At 44.8% G+C, this 24,915-nt stretch overlaps 1 protein-coding gene across 1 annotated transcript in view; it reads right to left on the minus strand.

Moving 5' to 3' along the window:
* The window catches only part of igsf21a (immunoglobin superfamily, member 21a), a 172,377-nt gene that overhangs the window by 93,383 nt on the left and 54,079 nt on the right, over positions 1-24,915 (minus strand). Inside the window, exon 2 of the mRNA XM_049021682.1 lies at positions 4,799-4,911. Within this exon, the coding sequence (XP_048877639.1) occupies positions 4,799-4,911 (113 nt within the window). The remainder of the gene's footprint in view (positions 1-4,798; positions 4,912-24,915) is intronic.

Genomic DNA, 24,915 nt, shown 5'->3' on the forward strand with positions numbered 1-24,915 from the left:
CTTCGAAATTTATAATTTTCCTCAGTACAGAATCCATTTGTTAATTTAAGAATTTTTCCAGACCAACCTGATTGGATCTGAGCCTTGGCGGTTTGTGATAGATCTTGCTCTGTCCGGGCAGAGCTGTTGAGCTGTGGAATGCTGTCACAACCAATTCTGAATCCAGTTAATCAGTTACCTGTCACGGGCATGGTGCTTCCTTGAGATAATTTCAAAACATTCATGCTCTATCTGGTTAATGTCTTCATGTGGTGGTCTGGGTCTCCCTACTCAGTCTTGCTTGTCTATTCTCTAGATCTGGCTTCCTGATCTCTCGGGTCTCTGGTTCAGTTCTGTGATTTGGATTAGCTAGACTGGTCCTGGCCTTAACTTATGATTTGTTCCCTTGTTCCATGTTTAACTCTGCATCTTATATTTCGTTTTGTCATTAGTCATATCCATTGTCACTACGTACTTGTGTCATTCTTAGCTGCATCAGCTATGCACCTCAGTCAGTGGCTCATGTCCTGTCAGTCCTGAGTATTTAAAGGAAAGGACAAAAACCCCTGACGATGTGGGTACACACACTTTGGAGCGTAACATTCTATTAGGGGCCATGTACTGTGCTCAGGACCTTGCTAGTAAATTTGGATTTACTTTAACTCTGTTCTGTTCCCCTGATACATGCCAATCTGTAATTCCACCAAATCAATCAGTGCATGTGCCCCCCCCCCTGCCTCAGCATGGGTCACACAGCTTCTAGTTCAGGTTCCTGATTTCTGTACAGATAGGCCAATTCCCCCGGTGTAGGTCCGTCTCTGCCATGTCCAGATGGAAAAGATGAGGTGAACTAAGCTGACACTTTAGCAAAATAGAAGTAGAGATTAATGACACTTTGGCAGCAGTCTATGGTTGAAGTCGATTTATAATATATTAGTGGCTGCTTTTAGCGACGTCCACCAGGGACTGTGCCTTATGACCGCCTGCGTTGCACATCGCTAGCTGACTCGTAACGATGACGACCCAGCACACTCTGGGGCATCTTTTAACGATATCTAAAAACGAGCTAAAGATATCTAAAAATTAATTTAATGATATCTTCAAACTCTATAAATGTTAATTTGGCTCATGGGATTTCCCAGTGATATAAAGATATTTCAGAATTACTTCCTGTCTCCTTACAGAAATCTTTTAATCATTTAAAGATGTATGGAAATCATTTCTTAGCCATTAAACATATTTTTAAATAAAGTGATTCTCTACTGGATGAGGATCTGCACCTCCAAGTCTGAGGCCATGGTTCTCGACCGGAAAAGGGTGGATTGCCTTCTCCTGGTGGGGGATGAGTTGCTGCCCCAAGCAGAGGAGTTTAAGTACCTCTGGGTCTTGTTCATGAGTGAGGGAAGAAGGGAGTGAGAGATTGACAGACGTATCAGTGCAGCGTTGTCAGTAATACGGACACTGTACTGTTCTGTCGTGGTGAACAGAGAGCTGAGCTTGAAGGCAAAGGTTTCAATTTACCAGCCGATCTACTTTCTACACTCACTTATGGTCATGAGCTTTGCCTAGTGACCAAAAGAATGAGATCGCAGATCCCAGCGGCTGAAATGAATTTCCTCTGCAGGGTGGCTGGGCTCAGCCTTAGAGATAGGGTGAGGAGCTCGGTCATTCGGGAGGGACTCAGAGTAGATGCTCCATTGCATCGGAAGGAAGGAACAAGTTGAGGTGGACGCTTCCCCGGGGAGGTGTTTTGGGCATGTCCACCCAGGAGGAGGCCTTGGAGCAGACCCAGGACATACTGGAAAGATTATATCTATCTGCCGGCCTGGGAACGCCTTGGTAATTCTCTGGATGGAGCTGTAGGTGGCTGGGGAGAGCTGGCTTGAACGGCTGCTCCCATGACCTGACCCCAGATTAGTGGAAGAAAATGGATTTATGGATGGATGGATGATTCGCTAAAGATTAAAATTTCAGCGTGACATACCTCTTCAGCTAAATTAACATTTTTAAAAGTTTTATGATGTTATCTTCTCTCCCACTTTATATATCCCTAAATTTAAGATATCATGTAACACTTATATTAAGTCTTGAAATTATCTTATAAAAACATTTAATGGTCTCTGTCAATTAATTCAGGTTATCTGATTATTATTTCGGATAAATCTTTTAGACCCTGTTTATACTTGGTTTTAAAATGCATCAAAATCTGAACACAAGCGGACAGCAGGATACTTCAGAGACACATGGTGGTATATGGTATATGGTGATGCGTCTCGGCTGTCCACTGATCCAGTCGCCCAATTCATACTTTCAAATGAAGTATAAATAGGGCCTTACATGTACATCTTAAAAGTATATTCAAATCTTAAAACATCTGTAAATCAATTAATGATATATAATGGAAATTAAATAATTTAGAAAGGAAAACCAGTAAAATTAGGTATAAAAAGTCCCTGTTTCTCTGTTCTCTTCCGTTCCTGTTCTTGGTCAAATATCTAATCTACACAGCGACTCACTGAATTCTAATTCCATCTGATTAATGTTGAACCATCCTCTAATCTCCCGTTCCTCTTCCAAAAGAGGAATTACAATGTGAATTGTGAAGAATTATCATATTCCTCATCGCAAACTGACATTACGGCGAACTATTACACACAAAAGCTTCATTCTTAATGCATTTTTACAGCTGGATGAATAGAACATAAAGGACTTTAATTCAAACACTTAATAAAAACGCTGGTTATCAGGCCATAGCTAACCCTGCTGGTCACTCTCTTTCTTTGTGCCTATTACTATTCCTACTATCACCATTGTCATTATACTTGTGTTCAATCTTTTCAAACCACAATTCGCTTCAGATTTACTGAAGTGATGGGGCTGTGACAGGTGCTGGCCAATGCAGAGACATAGCGAGGCCGCGAAAAGGACGCCCATGCTGAGATTGCTCCTGTCTTACCATTTCCTACCATACGTCTTTGCCTTGACCTTGAGGGATGACCACCACGCGATGGGCTGGTACCAAGCAGAACTGGTAGACTTCTGTGCCCATTCTAGATTCTTTTTTTCTATTTGTCTGGACAATAAAATGGATCACAGGCTACCAGCTGCTCCCAAACCTCTGGTATGCCTCTACAAAAGCTTGACAATGCTCAGTTCCTTCTTGGCAAAGCTCAGACGGGATCTTCTGCATTTTATTAATACTAAACCAGCGCCTGAACTGTAGGTGAGAGATTCTTGCTGCTCAGTAAACAGTGTCACATAGCTCGCCATGTCTTAGAAATTCACTGGAAACAAATATCCAGCATCCTGACTTCCAAGAGGTTCCAGCTGAGTTTTTGAGCTTGATTTTTGTGTAGGCGCCTGCCAAACGATTCCGACTAAAGCAAACTACGGGCTTTTTGAGTCTCGAACATGTCCGGCTGTCATACATGACATATAATTCCTGCTAAGCGCTATTAATCTTACCTCCTGCCTTGAAAGGTTAGCATCTCTATAAATAGGTCTGGAAGACAACCGATTATAAGCCAAACAGACAGACAAGAGCAGACGGTCGGTCTCATTTAGTTTAGACATCATCATCATTTTAACCTGCTTCAATATTCCCTGCCACCTCAAAGGGTAACCATTTCTTAACTAAGCTTCTTTTCTTTCCAAATGTGCTTCCGAGCTACAAAAACAAGGACCTTTGTTGCATTATGAAAATACTGCTGCTAGAAATGGTAACCAACTCCTTTAAGATGTAGTTTCAGGCAAAGAGCCTGGAGGTGCAAACTGCAATGTTAGTTAAACAAACAGAGGGGCTTATTTAACAGCAGCTAAAAGAAAAAAAAAAGTCACGTGTCAAATGAACGCAGCGTAATATTCCTGCCAATGTCAATGGCAAATCCATCATATGTGACTCTTCTTCCAAAGTGTGTTTTCTTTAAAAGCCAGCAGCCCCCCCCCCCCCCCACTCCCCGTAATTATTGATAATGCGGCATCAGCCATTTCCTCGCTTTTGCGTAATTAAGGATTGCATTTCCGTCTTCATTATCCACAGACACTGGCAGATTCACAGAGAGAACAAAGAAACCTTTTATTACTGAACACACAAATGCATCTAAAATTAATATTCGAAAAAAGGACCAAACAGGATTTTCGATGGCTTGAGAGAACACAGCTGGGGAGGGCTGTAATGAGCTGAGGAAGATCACAATGTCATTTTGCTCTGGTTGCATCTGTGCAGTGGTTCTGCTATTTTGGCCCGCCTTCCTAATACTCCGCCAAATCTTTGGGCTATTTGCAGCAGTGAAATATGAGACGTATCCCTCTGCATTTGAAACGTATAGCTGACAGTGTATATAAAAACCAGTAACATTATGGCAAGTGACAGGATTCCTCACCATCATCAGCCAGAATCCCTCTTTAACTTCTTCATTATCTTAGTTCTTTTGTCTAATACTTGCTCCCCCATAACACTGATTTCATTTTGGATGGTTATAAATTGTTCGGTGCAGAATACTCTTGGTTAAGGTGCCATGAAGAGAGAATAAATCAGTCAGAATTTGGATGTGTTACACTGCCACATCTCCCTGCTTTTATCTGTGTCAGAGGACAGGATGTGACTGGCAGGTAGAATGCAGTTGACACGCATCGGTCAGGGTCGATCTGTGCCACCTGTACAAGTCTGAGCGTCTGCATCCGAAAAGCAATCAAGGATTTCAAACAAAGTCAATTTTGACTTTGATCTGGTGACCTGGAGGAAAGCTGGCCCATCTTCTCAGGCGATCTCTAGCTCAGGATCAGATATTTCTAACCCGTGCAAGAGAGACCCACTTACCCGAAACCATACAATCTCCCTCAGCCGGCCGTCGGTCTTGAAGTTACACTTAAGCGTAGCCGTCTCTCCCACGACCACAGGGGGGTGCTGTTCGATGGTCACAGTCAGGTAACCTGCGGAAGAGACAAGGAGACACATGAAACCACATTCAGGTGGATTCTTACCGTTACCTCAGTGGTGTGTAGTGTCTAATAAAATCCTTTGGAGTATAAATTGCAGTTTCTCTATTGGAGGTTTAAAAGGCAAAAATTACTCTTAATGCGGCCTGCTTGTTAGACATCAAAGCATAATGACTTCTCTTTGCTGTAAGAGAAGTTCATCCAAAAAATCCTTGTGTGGGAAACCAAATGAGTGAGTTTCCCACTTGTAGTTTGGAAGGGTCACCAGTTGATCAACGCCAGCCAGTACCTCTCTCAATGTGTCATCATCTGCCATCGTTCGGCGCGGCCCGTTTGCCTGAGCCTCCGCCAAAGCTTATTGTACCGCCGTCGGACGCAAACAAACATCACAGCGGGCAGTTAAAGTGGCGGAACAGATGTTCAATTAACACCTCACAATGGTGTCTATATTTCAGCCAAGTCCTTTAATGTTTCAACAAAAAAATCCATTAACATGGACTGGTAGCCGTTGTCTGTTAGGAGGACAAAACGTAGCGTCAGCGATACATGTAGAGAGTGATGCAGACCTTGTTATTTAACAGTTTGGCTATGGAAGCCCACTAAGCACAGGTGTGTGCTCAGTGAAATAGTTTTGTCTGATAAGGTTACTGGTCTGTTTTCAAGGGCATAAAATAGACACAAAATCTACAAAAATGTAGTTATTGCGTACTTTCTGCAACAGTGTTTTCCCGGTAGTACTTTACATTACTATAACTGCACCTTCATAATGCATTCATAGAACATTCATAAGCAGCATGCAAGTATACCTTAGCATGTCTTAAAGCATTGCATTCATGATATGTTCAATAAATAAGACATGTAATATGCATTAATAACAAACATTATAATCATGCAATCATAAACATAATCATACATTCTGCTTATGAATGTTCTAAGAATGCATTATAAAGGTGCAGTTAAGGTAAAGTGTTACCCTTTTCTGCCCATAGATATTTACCAGGGTTTTTAATACATTACATCTCCCTAATAGTAATATGGACTTTTTTTTATACATGGAACATGGACTTTGCTGACGGAAACATGTCAGTAGATGTGGACACATCCAGACGCAGAAGAGTAAAACTATATAGCGCGACTTTCGGTTATCGGAGTCCTGACTATGTATCGACAGTTGCCACAGCATCTGTGTTGCCTGTGCTGCTGGTTTAGCAGGGATAGAATGAACCGGAGGTCCTTGAGAAAACTGTCCGTTGGCGCTTGTCAGCTGTTACAGAGGGTATCCAAATGACTGCATCTGGGGTCAGTTACTGGCTACAACCAGGATGTGACCACACGCATAGACCACTGATTGTTCTGGCCAGCGTCTGGTGCTCTTTCGTAAATTTACCGTCAATCCATCGTCCGTAGCTAATTACCCAGTACAAGGCTGCGGTGAGCCTGGCGTCTGTCCCAGGAAGCAGAGAGCACACAGCACGGGCGATTCTGAACATGAGAACATGGCACAAACTCACACTATGGGCGAATTAGAGAAGATCACTCAAAGAGCTGCATTTTTTCTTTTCTAAAATCCCAGATTGGAGTCTCCAGAAAATACCCACGCAAACATGATGAGAAGCTACACATAGATGCAAAGACAGAGATGGAAGTGACTGCAGAACTTCCAGCTGTTCCACCAAGGACCCCAACACCCTACCAGGTGGGTTCATGTCCTACGGGAGGAGATGGCACGCGCAACTGATGTTCACATTTAAAGCTGCGAACCTTTTGCCAGCTTTAGCAAAGAAGAAAAAATGACCAAACCCACTGTGATGTTCTTACGGTCATAGATACTTGGGATTAGAATGAGTCCGGTGAGCGCCGGCTATCGTTGCTTCTTTTTATTTCCACGGAAAGTATTTAGCAATCTCCTTAGACACCGTAAAGAGCTTGAAAAATGATGCCTGGGAGATCAGCATTAATTCAACTACTTAAATGTATTTAAAAGGAGACTTAAAGCAGTCTAGGAGAAGCATGTATTATTCAGTGTTTCAAATAAATATGAATTATAACGTGGTCTGCATCAAACATCAATATCCTTTGATTTCTGAATGGATGTTGAACATGATTAATGCAGTTTGGTCAGCATCCGTCAAGGGCCCGACTCCTGAGAAAAATATCCAAAAAAATATACAAGTGGATGTACTGACTCCGCAGATGACTGGAGGAGGTAATTCATTTGTCGGGGGGGGGGGGGGGGGGGTTCAATTTTTTGCAAAAGCCTACTTGATACTCAGCATTTGTTTTTTACTGATACTGCTCCCAGCCTTTCATTATACACACCATGTTCTAGGTTCTCGGTTTTCCGGTAAAGTCATGTCATTTATACAATGTGGCCTGAAGCCAAAGACCAGATTTCCTTAAAACGTCCATCTTTGAATTCCCCAAAGATCAGAAGAGTGAGCATTACCTGTCCCTTCAGGAAGTTTCCTTCTGCACCAAGTTTAAATCTGATGGTTCTCCTCAATGTCTTGAAAAACCACAAAAGATGTTAAAAGTGGTTCTTTGCATCATCAAGAACATGCCGTTAATTCCTGCTCTGTTAACAGTGTCTCTGTCATTGACTTCTTTACCCAATTTGAATACATCCACAGGTATTCAAAGGTCCATTCAGAATATCAGCAAGGTGAATCAATTTCAGCTTCCATGAGGCCGTCAAAGCTGTTTCTCATTTGAGCCGACCTCTTTGTATGATACACAGTCAAGTACCCAGTAATCCCATCTCGCCGCGTTAATGACTATAATTACAGAACCTGGTCAAATTTCCCGCACCAAAAAACACATTCATGAAAAAAAATAAATGTTCCGATTGCAACAATCAAAGAAAATAGAGAGCTTTGAACTCATTAGGTATGTGAACAACAGTGACTGGTACCTCTGCACCAGCAAAGATTTTACAATTTTTACAGAAGATCTGTAAAACCTGTCATAGATGCTTGGCTACAAGGACATGAGGTAATACATCCATCCATCCATCCATCCATTTTCCAAACCGCTTATCCTACTGGGTCACGGGGGGTCCGGAGCCTATCCCAGAAGCAATGAGCACGAGGCAGGGAACAACCCAGGATGGGGGGCCAGCCCATCGCAGGGCACACTCACACACCAGTCACTCACACATGCACACCTATGGGCAATTTAGTAACTCCAATTAGCCTCAGCATGTTTTTGGGCTGCGGGGGGAAACCTGGAGGAAACCCCACGACAACATGGGGAGAACATGCAAACTCCACACACATGTGCCCCAAGCGGAGACTCGAACCCAGGTCCCAGAGGTGTGAGACAATAGTGCTAACCACTGCACCACCATGCCGCCCCGGTATTACAGCTCCAACTAAGGAAATTCACAGGAAAATAAAATGATTGAATCATTGTATCCCAGACATGTCAACACAAATATTGTCCAGTCATTGAGATTTGACTGCTACTAGTCATCTACTAGAGTGGAAGTAGGAGGTTCACTGTTTAAATTACATTGCATTCTTCAGTCTCCTTATTTTGATTCGAGCTATAAGAATGCTAATGAGCAGACCATCTCCGAAAGACAACCATGACAGCAAATACGTTACAGCAACAAACAACAGCAAGACTTACACGACAGCTAGAAACTGACAAAGCTTTTTCAGTGTCTGCAGTGACCGTCAGCATTTCCATGGCACCAGGATGCCATCCATAGACTACTGTTATACATCTAGCATTTCTAGATTGTTCTCTTTTTTAAAAGTTTTATTGCTGATATTTATTGGAAGGAAATGCTGAAGTTCATGCTGGACATAAAAATACTCCTTGTTTGTGTGTGTGTGTGTTTGTGTGTGTGTGTTTGCGTGTGTGTGTGTGCGTGTGTGTGTGTGCGAGAGAGAGAGAGAGAGGGGGGGGGGGGGGGATCCCAGATCATTAATATAAAGTGACCTTCCTAAGTGGCTTTTGCATTTACTTGTGTGGGCAAAAGGAGATGTTCCTTTTACAGGAGAGTTGCATTAAAATATCTCCACCCCACCAGTCGAATGGACATCTGACTGAATTTCCCTTTTTCATGTCATGAAGAGAATCATGAAGAATCAATTTATCCCAGAACAAATTCTGGGCTTCTGACTCATTGAATGCTTTTCATCAACTTTCAACTCTCTGGAGGTTATTGACACTCAGGAACCCTTATAATTCAAAATAAGACACTGACTGCAAAACCAACAAGGGTAAAACGTCAGAAACTCCTTCCCCGGGTCTTCTGGGACAGTCGTCTTTGTGCATCCGCCCAGATAACCTTCCGAAACTCCAACCGGGGCCCGGTGCAAGCTGAACAGCTGGGTTTCAATGTGCTGGTGATAAACCCCCCACAGCAACCTCCCCCCTCCCACTGACACACACCCAAACCTGACATGGGACATCTGCTTATCCAGTCATTGACCGGTCCTCCCTTGCAAGATTCAGATAATGAAGGATTCTCTTAGGCTAATACACTCGGCATTTAGCCCGAATACTGTGACGGTCAAACCCCTCGCTCACTGCTCTTTAAAGCCCACATTATGCTTTTGCTAAGGCCGCCTCAGTTCCATCCATCCATCTTCTAAGTGCTTACCCAAGTCAGGGTCACAGGGCCACTTCAGTTCCCTTTCTTATAAATGCTACGCTTAACTGAAGAGACAATCATTTCAGATGGAGACACACAGGTATTCTGCTGACATATGAGCCAGTCATCTAATAAGTCTGTCACTTTCTATAGCTTTTGCATCTTCAACACCCCTTCTAAATGGCGTGAAGCGGTAGTTTGATGTGAGTTTAATTAACTTCCAAACAATAATCTCAGCACTGCGCTTCATAACTCCAGACTTGGGTTTGTGTCGTAACCTTAGACATTGGTTATTTACCTCTAATGAAAATACACAAGATCCAAGTGTGTGAATGAAACATTCCTACAAAGATTGAATCTCCATGTAACAGACTTGAATAATTAGTGAGTCTCCATTAAATTGGATATTTCTGCATCCACCTTACCCACCGGGGGCAACATCAAAGAGCTGTCTAGCACTGCGCCACTTCTGTAACGCTCGGGAAAGTCTTGCCTTTCAGAGTAAGTGGTAGGGATTTAGTTTTAAAAGCTTCAGCTCCTGTTAATGACTCTCGATATTTAGCGGTGCTTATCTCCTCATATCTTTTCCCGTGAAAATATCCCTTGAGTGTGCTGATTAAATTAAGATTGTTTAATATGCATGTCTAGCTCCTCCAGAATTGCCAGTTGCCTCTTCCATGCCACCACCAAGCCTATCAGAGGCTTTTGTACGTTTACTTGCCAACCAGGACACAGTTATAATCATAGACTTAGCAGGGACCTTAAGTAAGTTTACCTTTCCTCCTTCTGGTCATGTATTAAAAAAAACCCTGGTAAAAGGCTGAAAAGGCAATTATGCATTTTTAATAAGCAATATGATCAAGGGTACTATACCCACAAGAACTAACATTCTTTAGTTGCATGAAACATTAAAATTCTGTTGTTTTGTTGAGTTACGTGCAAGAGGCAGAAACCTCACGGAGAAATGTATATTTAAGACCGCTCAGACTCTTTAAATTCATTTTGCAGAACAGTGAGGGCCAACCCAAGGCAAAACACCCCCATAAGCTCTTTAAACAAGCACATTGCCTTGGCTGTGCCCTAGAGCCCAAACATTTTCCTTGCATAATTCCTTGTGTGGAAGAGTAAAGCTCTTCACTTCAGGCTGCCCCATATATCTACCCAGAAGGACGATTATCACAAGTCCTAGACAATGCTATAAGGACCACAGCAACTGTAAACAGAATGTTTTTTCTGCAATGAAGAATCTCCATCCAGACATTCATGACAGGAGGTCCACACATTCCATACATGTCTAGGTATGCTAAGTATGCTAAAAAATGATCTTCAGAACAGGATAGAAGAGCATTTCTGTATAAAAATAGTACATCGAGCATGAATTCAGTCTCACTTATTGATCGGCCCACCCATGTGGCCGCATAACAGAAGGTAGAGGAGACCAACAGAAGCCTTCCTACTAGCTCTTCGAGAAGAATAATCTGCCAAGCCGTTTAAACCAAAAGGTGCGCTCTCTGCTGGGGGTCTTGATTAGGGTTGTGCCTGGCTTGTGAAAGGAAAAAATATATATATGCTGTTAGCGAGATGAAGAGCCGGCCGATCTGTAACATCGAGGGGATCGTCGTAAGACTGTCACAATATATTTGAAGATCAGTGGGGTGGGAAGGGGGGGGATGTTTTAAAACGAGCCGAAGACATCGTCACGGGGGCAGGAATTACAGGCACTGTGTTTACGTGAGAACAAAGGAGAGGCCCCATCAAGGCAGCCAGGAAGCACGCGAGTGATTTGTCTCATGCTAATTGCAGCTACTCCCAGCTTCAGTGCTGACAGCATTTTCAGCTGGAACACGGAGCGCATGTCAGAGTCTGCTTCATGTCTGACGGATGCAACATACTGTTAGCAAACCTAAGTGGGAGAACCCCCCCACCACCTCGTCCCCCGGCTCGGGAAACAATCAACTAACTTCCATATCCACTGCTGAAAAATTCACGGGCCCCATCGCCCTCTCTGTTTCAGACGAGGCCTGGTCATTAGATTAAGATCGGCTTTGTCTTTTTCCTTTTGCCCGAATGCGGATCTCGCGTTTTTGGCCGCTGTTGGCTGTGATTCCGGCAGCTCCGAGCTCGCTTTCAGAGGCGCCCCTGGACCGATCTCATACAGCTCATTTACCTACTCAGTGCTGAAAAATAGACCCGCACTTTATAATTATTATTATTACAATTATAATTATTTAAATCTTCATGTTGCCACTGGCTTTGGAGTTATTATCTTATGATGTCTTATTGGATATTTAGGGTGCTTGGTTACATGGTTACTAACTCGCCTGCTTAGGCTTCTGTGCTTTTTGCAGATTTGGGGGGGGGGGGGGGCTTACTCCACTCGGTAATAGCAATTAAAACCCTTCAGATGAGAACCCAGCTGATGGAACTCTTGCTGATTGCATCTTGTCATGAACAGCCCCCGAGAACAGAGAACGCCAGATTAGGGTGAACGGATGGTTAAAAAAATGTAAATGCCATCGCTTCCCGTAGCGCATGCATTAACAGAAACAAGGGTTGAAACTTGGGCTTGCGACCAGTCCGGAGTGAGATGGGTTCACGAGCATGTGCCCACCAGCCTATGAGAGCATGCTCACACTGCGATCTGGTCTACAGAGGGCGCTACTGAGCCTGCAGGAAGAGGGGGTTCGATCAGCAGCATTTGTTGGGATGGAATTAAGATCTGACATCAGCCCACCTCTGCGCCCCCCCCATACCCCCCCACCCCTGCTGCCTGTGCCCACACAATCGCTGTTTATTGTGGCACTCGGGGACTGAATGGTGTCTCTGATGGCCAATTAGAACGCAGGAACAATGGCTGCAATCACGCCGAGTGTCACTTCACGCATGGTCGCTTGTTGAGAGCGTTTCATCTAATGAACAAAAAGTATGGCAGGGGGAGAGAAAATATCCACCCGGCAGATACTGTGAAACGCCGCTGAAGAGGCCTAGCTGAAGAGGCCTAGCTGAAGAGGCGCAGATTAGCTATTCTGTTATTGATGTACGGTTGCTTTTTCGGATCGGCTGAAATGTTTAGCGTCTGTTTGGTTCTGATCCGATACTAGGAGGCCACGGTCCCAAATTACTTTCTTCTGGAAAATTCCGTCTTCTTCTAGTTTGGCTAAAGTCTCTCCAAGCATAATTATTTTTTTATTAACCAGAACAGGCCTGGTGACCATGCCTCCCCAGTCGGTGAGGCTGCTGGCATGATGGTCTGCACCTTACAGACCCCCCCCCCAGCACCATGATTGGCTGCATACCATGGGTTTCATTTCAGAGGCTGTGCCTGGTGTCCCTGTGCATGCTCGCCATATCCTGCCCTCAGGAAAGCAGCATTAATGTCTCCACCCTCGTTGGGTCAGCGTTACACTAGATTTCCTAATTAAAACAGAAAAAATTAAAAATAAAAGTGGGGTCATGGGTTTCTAGGAGCTGGTGTTGCCGCAATGGGAATGAGCAATTAAAGACCTGCCTGGTCATACATGTAATCTGCACTGGAATCCGAGGCAACCCAGACTGTGCAGGAAGTGACTCGATTGAAAGGCCTTGGGAAACAGGAAGTGCCTCACATCAGTCCTCCACAAGTCCCGCCTCCACCGTACGTCAGACTCGGAAATTTCCCCCGGCCGCTGTCAATTTAATGTAGCAGAAATGAGAAATGACACAAGTACCCAATTTGGCTCCTCTTTAGAGACCATTTGTGGAACAGAGATAGATTTGGATAATAGGAGGATGTTATTCAGTTTTGGAAGGCCGCGGTGACAGCGGAGTGCACTCTGCATGAACTAAGCGACAATTAAACCTGAATTTATGTCATATCGAAAGTGCCATGTGACTGTGCCTGTTAGCTGGAGCCTGGCTGGTGCCTTCAGGCTGCGGAGAGCTCAGGATGGCAGGCCAGGTGTCGGAGGTGACCTCATTTACACCTGGATCCCCGCACTCTTCTTATGACCTCTGAACCCTTCATCTCTTGTCAACACACTCCCCCACATTCAGAACATCGGTTTCTTTTCCTGCAGAACACATATGCTCCTCTGCATATCTGAAGTTTTTATCGTAAACTGTTGTCTACAGTGATGTTATTTATTGTTTTTTATTTATTATTTATTGTCATTTATTACTGTTCTCGGTGTCTTGGATTTACAGGAGCTAGTATGAAAAAGGCCGCCAAATAAGGACTTAATTCTCCTATTTACACATGGCAACAAACCTTTGAAAATGCAACTTGAAGCTCAGTTAGCATCAGGCAAACAAAGGTACAGGCTTCTTTCAGCAAAGGTACAGGCCTCTTTCAGCAAAGGTACAGGCCTCTTTCAGCAAAGGTACAGGCTTCTTTCAGCAAAGGTACAGGCTTCTTTCAGCAAAGGTACAGGCCTCTTTCAGCAAAGGTACAGGCCTCTTTCAGCAAAGGTACAGGCTTCTTTCAGCAAAGGTACAGGCTTCTTTCAGCAAAGGTACAGGCCTCTTTCAGCAAAGGTACAGGCCTCTTTCAGCAAAGGTACAGGCCTCTTTCAGCAAAGGTACAGGCCTCTTTCAGCAAAGGTACAGGCTTCTTTCAGCAAAGGTACAGGCCTCTTTCAGCAAAGGTACAGGCCTCTTTCAGCAAAGGTGCAGGTGACACTGACTTGTTTACCGCTCCTCCCATCAGCAAAGACACAGACTTTGGTTCCGTTCATCCCATCAGTGAGTGGAGTCGGGAAAACAAGATTAAAAATTTAACAAAAAAAAAAATCACTTTAAATAAAGTGCAGATTATTTTACGTCAATAGTGGCATAGTCTGGTGCTTCAAGGCAGACACTTAGACATGAGATACATTTGGCAATTTTCAAATTTCCATTTCTTCAAGAGCAAAGCCATGAAAATAAATCTTCTTCAAACAGGTAACAAAATGGGACCAGCAGAAGATTAAATGTCACGGTGGCAGACAAACAGAAATTCCAATCTATTTTAATAAGGTAAGTCAGCCCCTTTCGGGCATCCCCGGTGGTCTCCCCTAGGTGCGGGGTGGTCCGGAGACAGAATGCCATGGGGGGCGATGAAGCACGTCTGCCCGGCAGACATGATAAACGAAGTGGGGGGGCAGGGGGGTGGCAGTGTAATGGTGATTTCACTCTTTTCCATGTTTCCCAAGCTAAGGAATACGGCCCAGAATAAAGGGGAATGTTTGAAAGGGACCATCCATCTAACTCAACCACCTGTTCTCTCCAGGGTGGCAGGATGGATGCCGTGTTCCTTTCTCACGGTACATTTTTTTTTACAACTTCAGACCAACCCCCACCCCCCATCCCCCTCAAAAAAAGCCCAATAACACAAGTCCCTCACTCAAGGGATGCAGCGGTAGCCAAGAAAGCAAAGGTGACAGAATTCTTTGTCAGATGGATGCTGTCAATAATTAATTAGCTTTCAACTCCAAGGTTTCGATAGTAATTCTGGAAGATTCTGCGTACCTATTTATGGGTAGCTTGAATTAGGCACGAGGAAAGCATACTGACAGCGCCCCCAAATGGATTTAGGAGATGAGGCGGTTCCATGATGGAGTGATGCTGGTTCTTTTACCCCGACTCCCGAGTCATTTGAGGAACCCTGCATGAAGCATAGAACGCTGTTCTTTCATCTAGAACCTGCAGTGTCTCTCCTAGAGTACTCCGACCAAAGAACACGACGCGACCAACTGGCAAAACTGTCAAGGCCCTCTCAAGATGAAAATAAGCCCGAGTACCCTTATGGAGGAGCAGTTCGTGAACGTGGGCCTGGGGTAATGCAGAACTTCACGGTTGCCCGTCCAAACAAAGGACCGCGTGTCCTTCGAGGTGCTCCCTAGTCACGGTGCATGCTACTGATTCCGTGTCATCTTGAGTCTGGCGGGCGGCCATCTGTAGCGACTCCCCTTTCGGGGTGAATGTTCCATAATGAGCCGAAAGGAGGCTGCCACAGCCTGACACTGCTCTAACCAGCCATGGAAGCTTACAGATTAATAGCCCCTCCGTGACACTTTAAGGCGAAACACAATAAACTAAACATACTTACTGTATTAATAACCTACGGTCCCACAACACCATAGACGCTTTTGAGTTTGTATTACATGCGTGACAGTTGGGTTTACTAATGAATCCCGTTAACTGTAAATCGTATGTTTCGGAAGGATTTAACCCCTTGAGAGCCTTGGTTGGTTCCCATCCAAATTAGCCTCTTTTTTTTTAGCTTATAAATAAATAAGCTCAGTGTTCTAAACTCAAAAAACCCTCATTTGCTCTCTGTGGTTCAATACTTCTCAGTACCCATTGTGTGATTGGGAGGGGGGGGTTTCGATAGAATCGGTGTTGAGTTTTAGTGCATTTCTACTTACGCAACAGCTCTGTCATGCTAATGAGCTCGATACATCCTCATCTCGGCAGCCACATGCCTCTGTCGAATTACGGGTTTTAATAAAGGACTCCCTCCTCAAAGGGGAACACAGCTCAGTCCGGCACGACCGCGCTTATTCACAGCACATTTGGCCGAGAACAAAGTTTATAAAGAGGAGGAAGAGCAGAGGCAGGAAAACGAAATGAGGGTTTGCGATAAAGAAACAAAAGATGGACTGTCTCGCACGTCCTGCACAAAAAAGTCAACGACACCAAATAGCTTTAATTTTTGTGAACAAAGCTAAAAGAGAAATAAGCCACACCAGTTAGCATTGGTGAACCGTGTATGAAGAATATGACTTGGGAACGAGCAACTATTTATCTAGTTTGATGTGCAGCTAGAGCAGTCAGAGCAAACCAGCCCACGCTGCCGTTCACTGGCATGACTGAGTGAGGCAGCAGGGAAGCAAGCAGCTGCAATAAGATCTTGATTCACCCTTAATGGATTTGCAAATCCGTGGATACTGAACATCTATTGAGATTGAGGCATAGGTGAGGCATAGGGGACAAACTGTTCCCCATTGATGGTCAGGAGGGACATCCAGGGATGAGAAAGAGGAGGACAGACAGAGAAGGTAAGAGAGTGGCCTGGCTTTCGTGCTGAATCCACAACGCCAGGATCGCCTAGGACATGACGTCCTCTTAAGCATCTGGCCCAAACAAGACGATCTTGCCAAGGGTCGGACAACCCCCACCCCCACCCCCCGCCAGGAGGCCGCCTGCTGTCCTGCGGATCCTTTTCTGCAATCCACCACTGAGGGGAGGCAGTAATCCTGAGCTGGGGAGCACATCAAAGGAGCACAAACCCTGACCAAGGGGCCAGTCATTACCCAGGGACTCAGCAGCCAGTGTTTGAGGCATGGAAGGGATGGTGGAGGGAAGGCGGGGGGGGGGGGGGGGGGGGTGAAATGAACCCTGTGTGCTGATTCGTCTGAGCTACAGCCTGGATTAAAAGGCTGCACCCCCCACATGAGATGCCAGCTTGAAGCCCACACACTTTGGTTCAAAGCCCTTGTACGCCCTCTCCAGCTTCCCTTACAAGATGAGCCTCATCTCTCTGCCAGAATGGCGCTCTGGCACGCCGATATTTACTCACTGTCTCCCAGTAGGTGGCACAGTGGTTGAGGCTGTGCTGTTGTGCCTGACCTGAAATGCTCCTGCAACAAAAAAATCTGGTTCTATAAAAGGACATTTGTGAGAAATGCATAGAATGGCCAATGGTACATGAAAGTATTCAGTACAAAAGTCATGGGGGTATTTAGTATGAAAGTGTGTATCAGTCTTACAGGCTTAAAACCCAGATTTTAGGGCTGCTCGACAGCACCCCCTCGTGGAAAAGTATTGTATGAACACCTGTCAGATTAATCCCAAAGCAGGGATGTCACAGACCTGCTTTAAAAATAAAAATGGGGTGGGGGCGATGACAGCTGTTCCTCCCCATGTCCATGTGTGATGGCAGCTTAGGAAGAAGGCTGGTATTTCACAAGCCTGGTCTGAAAACAGGTTAAAGAGGATTACAGCTCTCTGTTGCGGTCCCCCCTTCCTCTGGAAAAGTGCATCCGGTGGCCAAGTCAGTAACCTTCTCTGCCGTCTATCTGAGGTGCTGGCCCAGCGGAGCCCTACAGCTTCCGGAGAAACCTCACGGGCCACCATGTCAAGTCCATTTCACAATGTTCAGCCTTCCCACCCGCATGACACATTTGTTTAGATTAATATTTTAAAAATCTGCTCCCCCCCCATTTTCCATTACAGAAAAAGACCAAACTGCACCAATCCCAAAACACGTCATAGTTTTTGACTATAACAGAGAAAATGTCACAATTGGTAACTATGGCGATGCAATTCCGGTACTGAAATGTGGCACAGCGACAGACTCACTGCAGCCCTGGCTGAAGGCGTCGTTCTGAATTGTCAGGGACCTCGAAACCTTTCAAACTGAGCCTCCGTGTCATTCACACAACTCTAGTGCAAATTGCACATCAGTTTTTAATGCAAAGCTGACAAGATGTGCCAATTCTAGTAAACAAATTATTGTGCATTTGCGATTTACCTGCCGGCCACTGCTGTCTTCAAGTACCTTATTGATGGTGCACATTTTATGGAGGGAAAAATGATGCCTGCAAATCTCAGAAAAAAATCCACTTTGAGGAAAACATATTTCATACAGTATAATGAATGGCTTAGCATAAAACTCCACACTCCTGCAGAGGCTTCCGATATCATTTTGCTGTTTTCGCCTGTTTTTCTGTTTGGAAACTGGCTCTTCTGCTTCTGTCGACATCACCAAGAATGGGATCTGGTCCAATTAGCTTGAGGAGTCTCTGTCACATGGGAACAAAACACACATGGGAGCCGTGACACCGCGTCAGCGTCAGTCAGAACCGCTTCTCACCTGACGCACATGGGCCTCTGCTTAAGCACTCCATCCCTAAGGGCGACGCCTCACCTTTGATGCCATCCAGGTTCAGAGGTGGAAAGTTCAGCTCCAGAATGAAAAAAATCCAGACCAAGATTTTGGTTCCACCAACCAGTTGAATATTCTCTGAATGTGACTCTTTATGCTCAACTGCCTGGTTGAAACAAAATCTTGGTCTGGATTTTTACCTTCCGGACCTGAACTTTCCACCTCTGTTGCGATGAAATGCTCATTGCAGCCCTGTCCAGGATGCATCGCATTCTCTGCACTGCTGCCAGGCCGTGGCTGTTTCCTGCCCCCTCCTGCCCAAAGGGCTCAGCGCACGACCTGACCGCGACCGCACGAGACTCCGCGGCTGCAGGACACCATCTGCTGTGTTTCATTAAGCAGCAGCACGCAAACTTGCGCCCGATAGACCTGCTTACAGTCCATCCCCATAGCTCTCAGGACCCTTTTTATTTTGTCGGCTCCATTTTCCAAATTCTTTTTTTTCTCTAAACCCTACTTGCGCCTCAATTATTCACCTGCTCCCTCTCTACTCTGTCACCCTGCGAGGTTCTGTGCCTATGTGTCAGCTCAGATCACACAAGTAAGAAAAATGACACTATCTACAGCCAACCACCTAACTCCCCAGCCCCCACCAAATTCAGCAGCTCGGGCTCCAGCGACCAGAGACCTGACACCCAGTTCACTCAGTGCCACTAGAAATAGGCGAGTGAACTCGGGTTTAGTGGTGCGAGACGGGAGAGGCGCGGTCTGCAGTGGGCCCCGCTAACTGGAAGCACAGAGACACCAGAGTCAGATGCACAGTCCTGTGCTGCTGGCATCTCACGCTCTCGTTCCCCCAAGCGGCGTGCCGGCCGAGGCTGTTAATTACCTCAGCTGCGTGCTGTGAGCGCGTTAGCTGCTGTGCTACATGCAGAAAAATGCCCTAGGCCCAGACACACGCAAGACATGGCGCTGGCAAGATATCTCCAGGCTAGCATGCATTTACGGGGCTGAAATCAAATTGAGTAAATCACAATCATCTGAAAGAATGGAGCAGCACGTAAGTCAGCATGGAACGGTCCCTCACCATCTTCATTATGCAGTTTCTGTTACATCATGGACATCCTGTTCAGCACTGTATTTCATCACATTAAAACACAGTCTTTCCCTCTATGATGAACAAAAAATGAAGAATTTGCTTACACATACTAAGCAGAAATCGCTAGGATCACGAGGCAGGTAATAAAAGCAGATTTTTTCCGTACTGCGAGAGCGAGAACGAACCGTACGGTTAAATAGCCTGCACTACAGTCTAGCTGAATTGTAGTTGTTATACATGCACAGTGCGTTAATTTTGCATTTTAACCATATGAAGAGTTATTTTAATGCCCAAACGCCCCACATAAGCTATCAAATTCTTCGAAGCTACAGAGCTTCACTAAAGTCACAAAACCATGCCTCACTCAACTGGAACAGAATGATCATTTTTAATTCCACGCTCCGCCCAGTCTGACACAAACAAACAGTTCACAGACACAGCACTGGATTTCATAGCTCGAAGATGAATCTTTTTTCTCAGCGAAATCTGTTTCTCTGACTTCTGACCGGGTAAAGTGCCCCTTTATTAATTACACCTATCAAAATCACTATTTGACAAAAAAAGCATCACTCTCAAATCATTGAAATTTCACATGCAAGACCAGCAAAGGCCATGAGGAGGCTGTCAGATAAGCGCCCATCTTTGAACAGTCTCATTTAGAGACGTCCTCAGATGCCTGGAGTCAGGACGCTTCTCCCACACCCTGCCGCTGAGACATATTTTTTAGATCCAGGTAAAACCTCTGTGAGATCTTCACAAGGACGGCATGATAAATGTTAGTCCGACCAACAGGTTCTCATCTCTGTGTCACCAGGATTTCGTCTTTTTTTATCTGGGACAAATGGAACAGGGCTCACAGCTAGACCTCTCCTCTTCTGCGATAAGGCGATATCCTTTTTTATCTTCAAAATAACAGACTCACATTAAAACAGAGGTTATCACGTGATGATACATTCTTGGCACGTCGGACCCGCATTTGCACTCTTGAACGTGTCACGCCTGTTTAATTCACAAAAAAAAAAAAATGTCTCCAGTCTGTCATTTTCACAGAAAACAAATTCATTTATTATGAAAGTGGAATGCAAACCAGACCTGGCCCAACTAGACACAAATTAACTATTAAAAATGATGCCTATTATCAAAAGTGACAGTAATCTCAATAGTTACTGCCATAACTCTTCAGGATGTCAGGCTAATTTGAACATGACTAGAAATGTAATGATGCAAAAGAATATATTAAATGAAAACTAATATAAAAAATAGAAAACTGACAAATGGATGTCATGTTTTTAAATGCAGATTTCCATTATATGAAAGTGTTTGTAGCAATAATTGGTATCGCATCGTATATTACATTTCAAATGTCCTGGTTAATTAATGTATTATCATTTTCCAAAACAGCATCCTGATAATTTCTTATGCTGAGCCTTTACTTTTTATATCATTAAACTATGGAATATATTTGAATAAAAAAAAATTAATTAAGCCAAATCTCAAAAATTCTTCTTGGCGGACCAGACATTGTTCAGTATTTTACACAGTATTTTTGAACAACAAACCGAAATATGGTTCTTTGTCTTCTTATTTTGCCTTCGGTATGCATCAATGAAAGGCCTAATTAAAGTCCAACAAAACAGGAAATCAACAGGAGGAAGGACCATGGTCAAATCAGGCGCAATTATGTCCATGTGGAGCATGGCACAAAAACAGGATTATTGTGGAAGACATTAGTGTTCTGGAGGTGTGTAAAATATTGATTATATAATTACACCACTCAGGAAAAATACTTATAATGATTATACTGCATGGAAAGCATCCTGGTGAAAATGGCCGCCATCTACCACACCTTGGTGCAGATTAACATGGACTCGTCCATCTGTTTCAGAAGGTAACAATAAAATCCATTTTCCCATTGATTTCCACGCAGTGAAGACTCACCCGTGACTCACTTCCACATGACATGGCAGGGTGCGTCATTATATTAAGAGATGATATTTCTGCACACTACTTGTATCAATTTTCCTAGCTACGGAGAATCTGTGTGCTTTAGATAATAGTGATATTGAGTTTGAGGGAGTGTTGCCATGTTTTTCAGGCTGACTACATCATTGGAGTATATTAAATGTGCATAAGTAACAGAGTCTGTCCTCGTTTTTAGCAGAACCTCCTGTAAAACAACTCATTCACTTATCCGGGTGAGGGTTACAGGGTGGTTTAGCTATTCAGACACATACAGGGAAGGGAGGTGAGGTCAGTGAGTGAGGCCAGATAGTAACTGGCGTGTCACGTTCGAGCGAGATGAAGATTCTGCTTGAAGCGACGTCTGACCACATCGCTCCAATGGGTTGCAGCAGGCTTGTGGGGTGGGGGAGGGGCGATGTGTAGTCACTGCCGCTGTTAAGAAGGAGAATTAATAGCATTAAAAGATTGTCTTGAGCTGCTTCCCAGCATCGATTTCGCTGAATATAGCTGCAGATTGTCCCTGACTTCCCTTAATAAAGCAGCCGCATCCCAGCACCAGCGACACAGTGAGATCAGCCTCTGTACTTGGGGGCCTGCGAGGCGTAGCGGAGCTCTCTGCAGCCACCAGCGGATGGTAATCCGCGCTGTCGCCTTAGAAGGTGAGCCAGGTCAATTTTCACTACCCTGAAGGGCGCTGAAGCGACAGGCAGTCATGTAAGGTTTATTGGGGGGGGGGGGCAAGACAATCGCGGTAATTATGATCTCTATTAAAGCGTCCAAATTGCACAAATGTACACGTAGCATCAGGCCCGCTGTCCGTGATAATAGGGGATAAAACCGAAGACTAGGAGAGCTAGCATGGTGAAAGGGGTCATCGTACCACTCTGGGACGCGAGCTGCCAGAACTGCGGTATTTGCAGGGGGGAGGGGGGATGAGATACAAAGAAGTAATGGTGGAGCGACTGCGCTTATTGCCGTGCAGGCTGGAAGTAGCCCGGCGAAAAAAACAACTTTGAAGTTTTCTTTGGAGCTACATCAACATTGATATTATTTTTGACAGCTTTTTTCACGCTTTCAAGAAAGCAATAATTGTGCATCTCGGAGGATTTTGGCGAGGAAGGGACAGGTACACGGAAGGAAGGACAGAAGGGAGCGGTGCTGAGAGACAGGAGATACTAAACATTCAGCTACTCCATGCCTTTGTTTTTCCCCATCATCTTTTTCGTTGTTTTTCTGTATTTTATTTGTCAGGAAATAATTGAATCTGCCGTCCGCTTGGAGTGGTGCATCTGGATTGCGGGCGCTCAATAACCCCGGGCAATTTCGCGTTCCAAATGTGCTTAATCACAGCGGCTGCTTTGGCTGCTCTGCAGGTGCACATGGCTTGTCACTCACTAGTGGTCCAGTGACAGCCGGCCATCCAAAAGCCCCGGTGCCCTGCTGGTTGACCGTCACACCCCCCCAGCCACCACCCCACCCCATGCAGTGCAGGGCTCAAAGCTGTCGGACACTCACCGTTACCTGCTAAAAGCTTGAGCTATTCAATTAACTGCTTTCTAAGGTTTCATTTAAATTTTTTTATATGCATATTTTGCAAGCCAAGGGTTTTGTCCTGACAAGGCCACATTCCAGCACAGGCAGAAATAGCTGCAGAAGATGTTTATATGTATGACAAATATAAGGAGGAATGAAAATAAAGTGGCAAAAATAATATAGAAAAACAAAAATTGCATGGAAAAAACATGGTTCTAGGGCAGTGTTTCCCAACCTTTTTTGAATTGTGTACCCCCTGAGAGATTTTCTCATACCACAAGTACCCCCTTTGTCAAATGTGTTGATGATTCAATAAAAGTAGAACATACAACTGATTATCAAATTTAAAACATTTTATTAAATCTCCATAACTTGAACATTTAATTCATTAAGCAACACATCCCAGATAGATTTTCTTTCTATACCAGGGCACAGCTAATGGAATGGCTGATAATATTTACCCATCATCAGGGAAATTAAATATAAAATTTTTTTCCACGTACCCCCTGTAATGTGCTCGCGTACCACTAGGGGTACGCGTACCCCCGGTTGGGAATCACTGTTCTAGGGCACTGACTGACTCAGGCACAATTCAGGAATGGTGTTATCGTCACGTGAACCTAGACTTCTACAGCCTGCTGTTGTAGGAGACCCCATGACCCCGTCCACTGGCTCATGGTTGATGGGTGGGAGAGATGATTAAATGCCCCGATGCTGCATAATTGCATGTCAGGGTGGGCGGGGCTTAGGGGGGGTCAGAGCTTGTTTATCTCCTGGCGTCCTGCAGCCTAAATAAAAGGGGGGGGGGTGGTATTCAGCAAGGTCATCCACTGCAGGAGAGCTGCTGCATGAGATACCGGGAGCAAACATCTGCTCTGTGGGTCTGTTTATGGAGCAATCACTGTACTCAGGAGACATGCACTGGGTGGGGGGGGGGAATCCACATTGCCTTCCCCCAACTCTCTCCAAGGACCCATCATAACACACCATTCAAAGCACATACATCATGGCATCACTCACACACACACACACACACACACACTGCATTATTGTATAATGCCCCCCACCCACCACTCATAACCCCCAACAACGCTTCCATCTTCAACAGATTCACACTTTCTCCGTAACGGCTAGCATCTGGCTCAGGAAACAGACATACGCTTTTATACTGCAACAATGTCGGCCAGAAACGCTCTGTGCTTTCTCGTCCTTACACTCGGTTCTGACTAGCTGGGAAACAGTAATAAATAAATCCACTATGAAAGGTCTGGAAGTCTGCTTTTACGGAAGGCCTCAGACCACGACGGGAACCTGCGCCGTCTGATCAGTTTAGATCTTCAGGGCTGTCAGCTAGAAATTATTCAGGGTCTTGGCTAAGCAGAATAGAATCAGCTATGGGTAATTAATTCATTGCAAAAATAATTGTGTCCAACAGCATATGAGTTTCACAACTAAGTGGGAGATGAGGCCACAATTGTTAGAGCAGTGCTGATCATCTTTAACGGTGCTTACTACTACAGCCTTTTTTTATCATTTCATTATTGTACTTCGTGGGCTATGAAAGGCTCTGTGAAATCAAAGAAAGAGGTGTACAGCTCTCTGAACGGGATCACATCCCTGACCTGAAAATTATACTTCAGACACAAAAGGGAGGCATGGCTGGTGACAGAATATTTAGCTCACTGTCTCTTGCATGCAACAGCCAAAGGACTTTCAGCAGGATGTGATTTGAGCTGAAATTCAGCTGTAAATAGATCATGGTTCCACTTTGTCAATGTTGCTTTCTTGGGAAGTCTTGAATTTACCGGAAATGAAGGTGAGCGCCTTGAGGGGAGCCCAGTGAATCCTAGAGAGAGCACATCACGATGGACAGACACAGGAAGGTGATGGGGACACTGTCACATGGATGGATGACAAGGACGCTTGAAAGTGGGACGTGTGCCTGGTGTCTCGGCG

Source organism: Brienomyrus brachyistius, chromosome 8 (genome assembly GCF_023856365.1).
Source record: "Brienomyrus brachyistius isolate T26 chromosome 8, BBRACH_0.4, whole genome shotgun sequence".
Lineage (NCBI taxonomy): Eukaryota > Metazoa > Chordata > Actinopteri > Osteoglossiformes > Mormyridae > Brienomyrus > Brienomyrus brachyistius.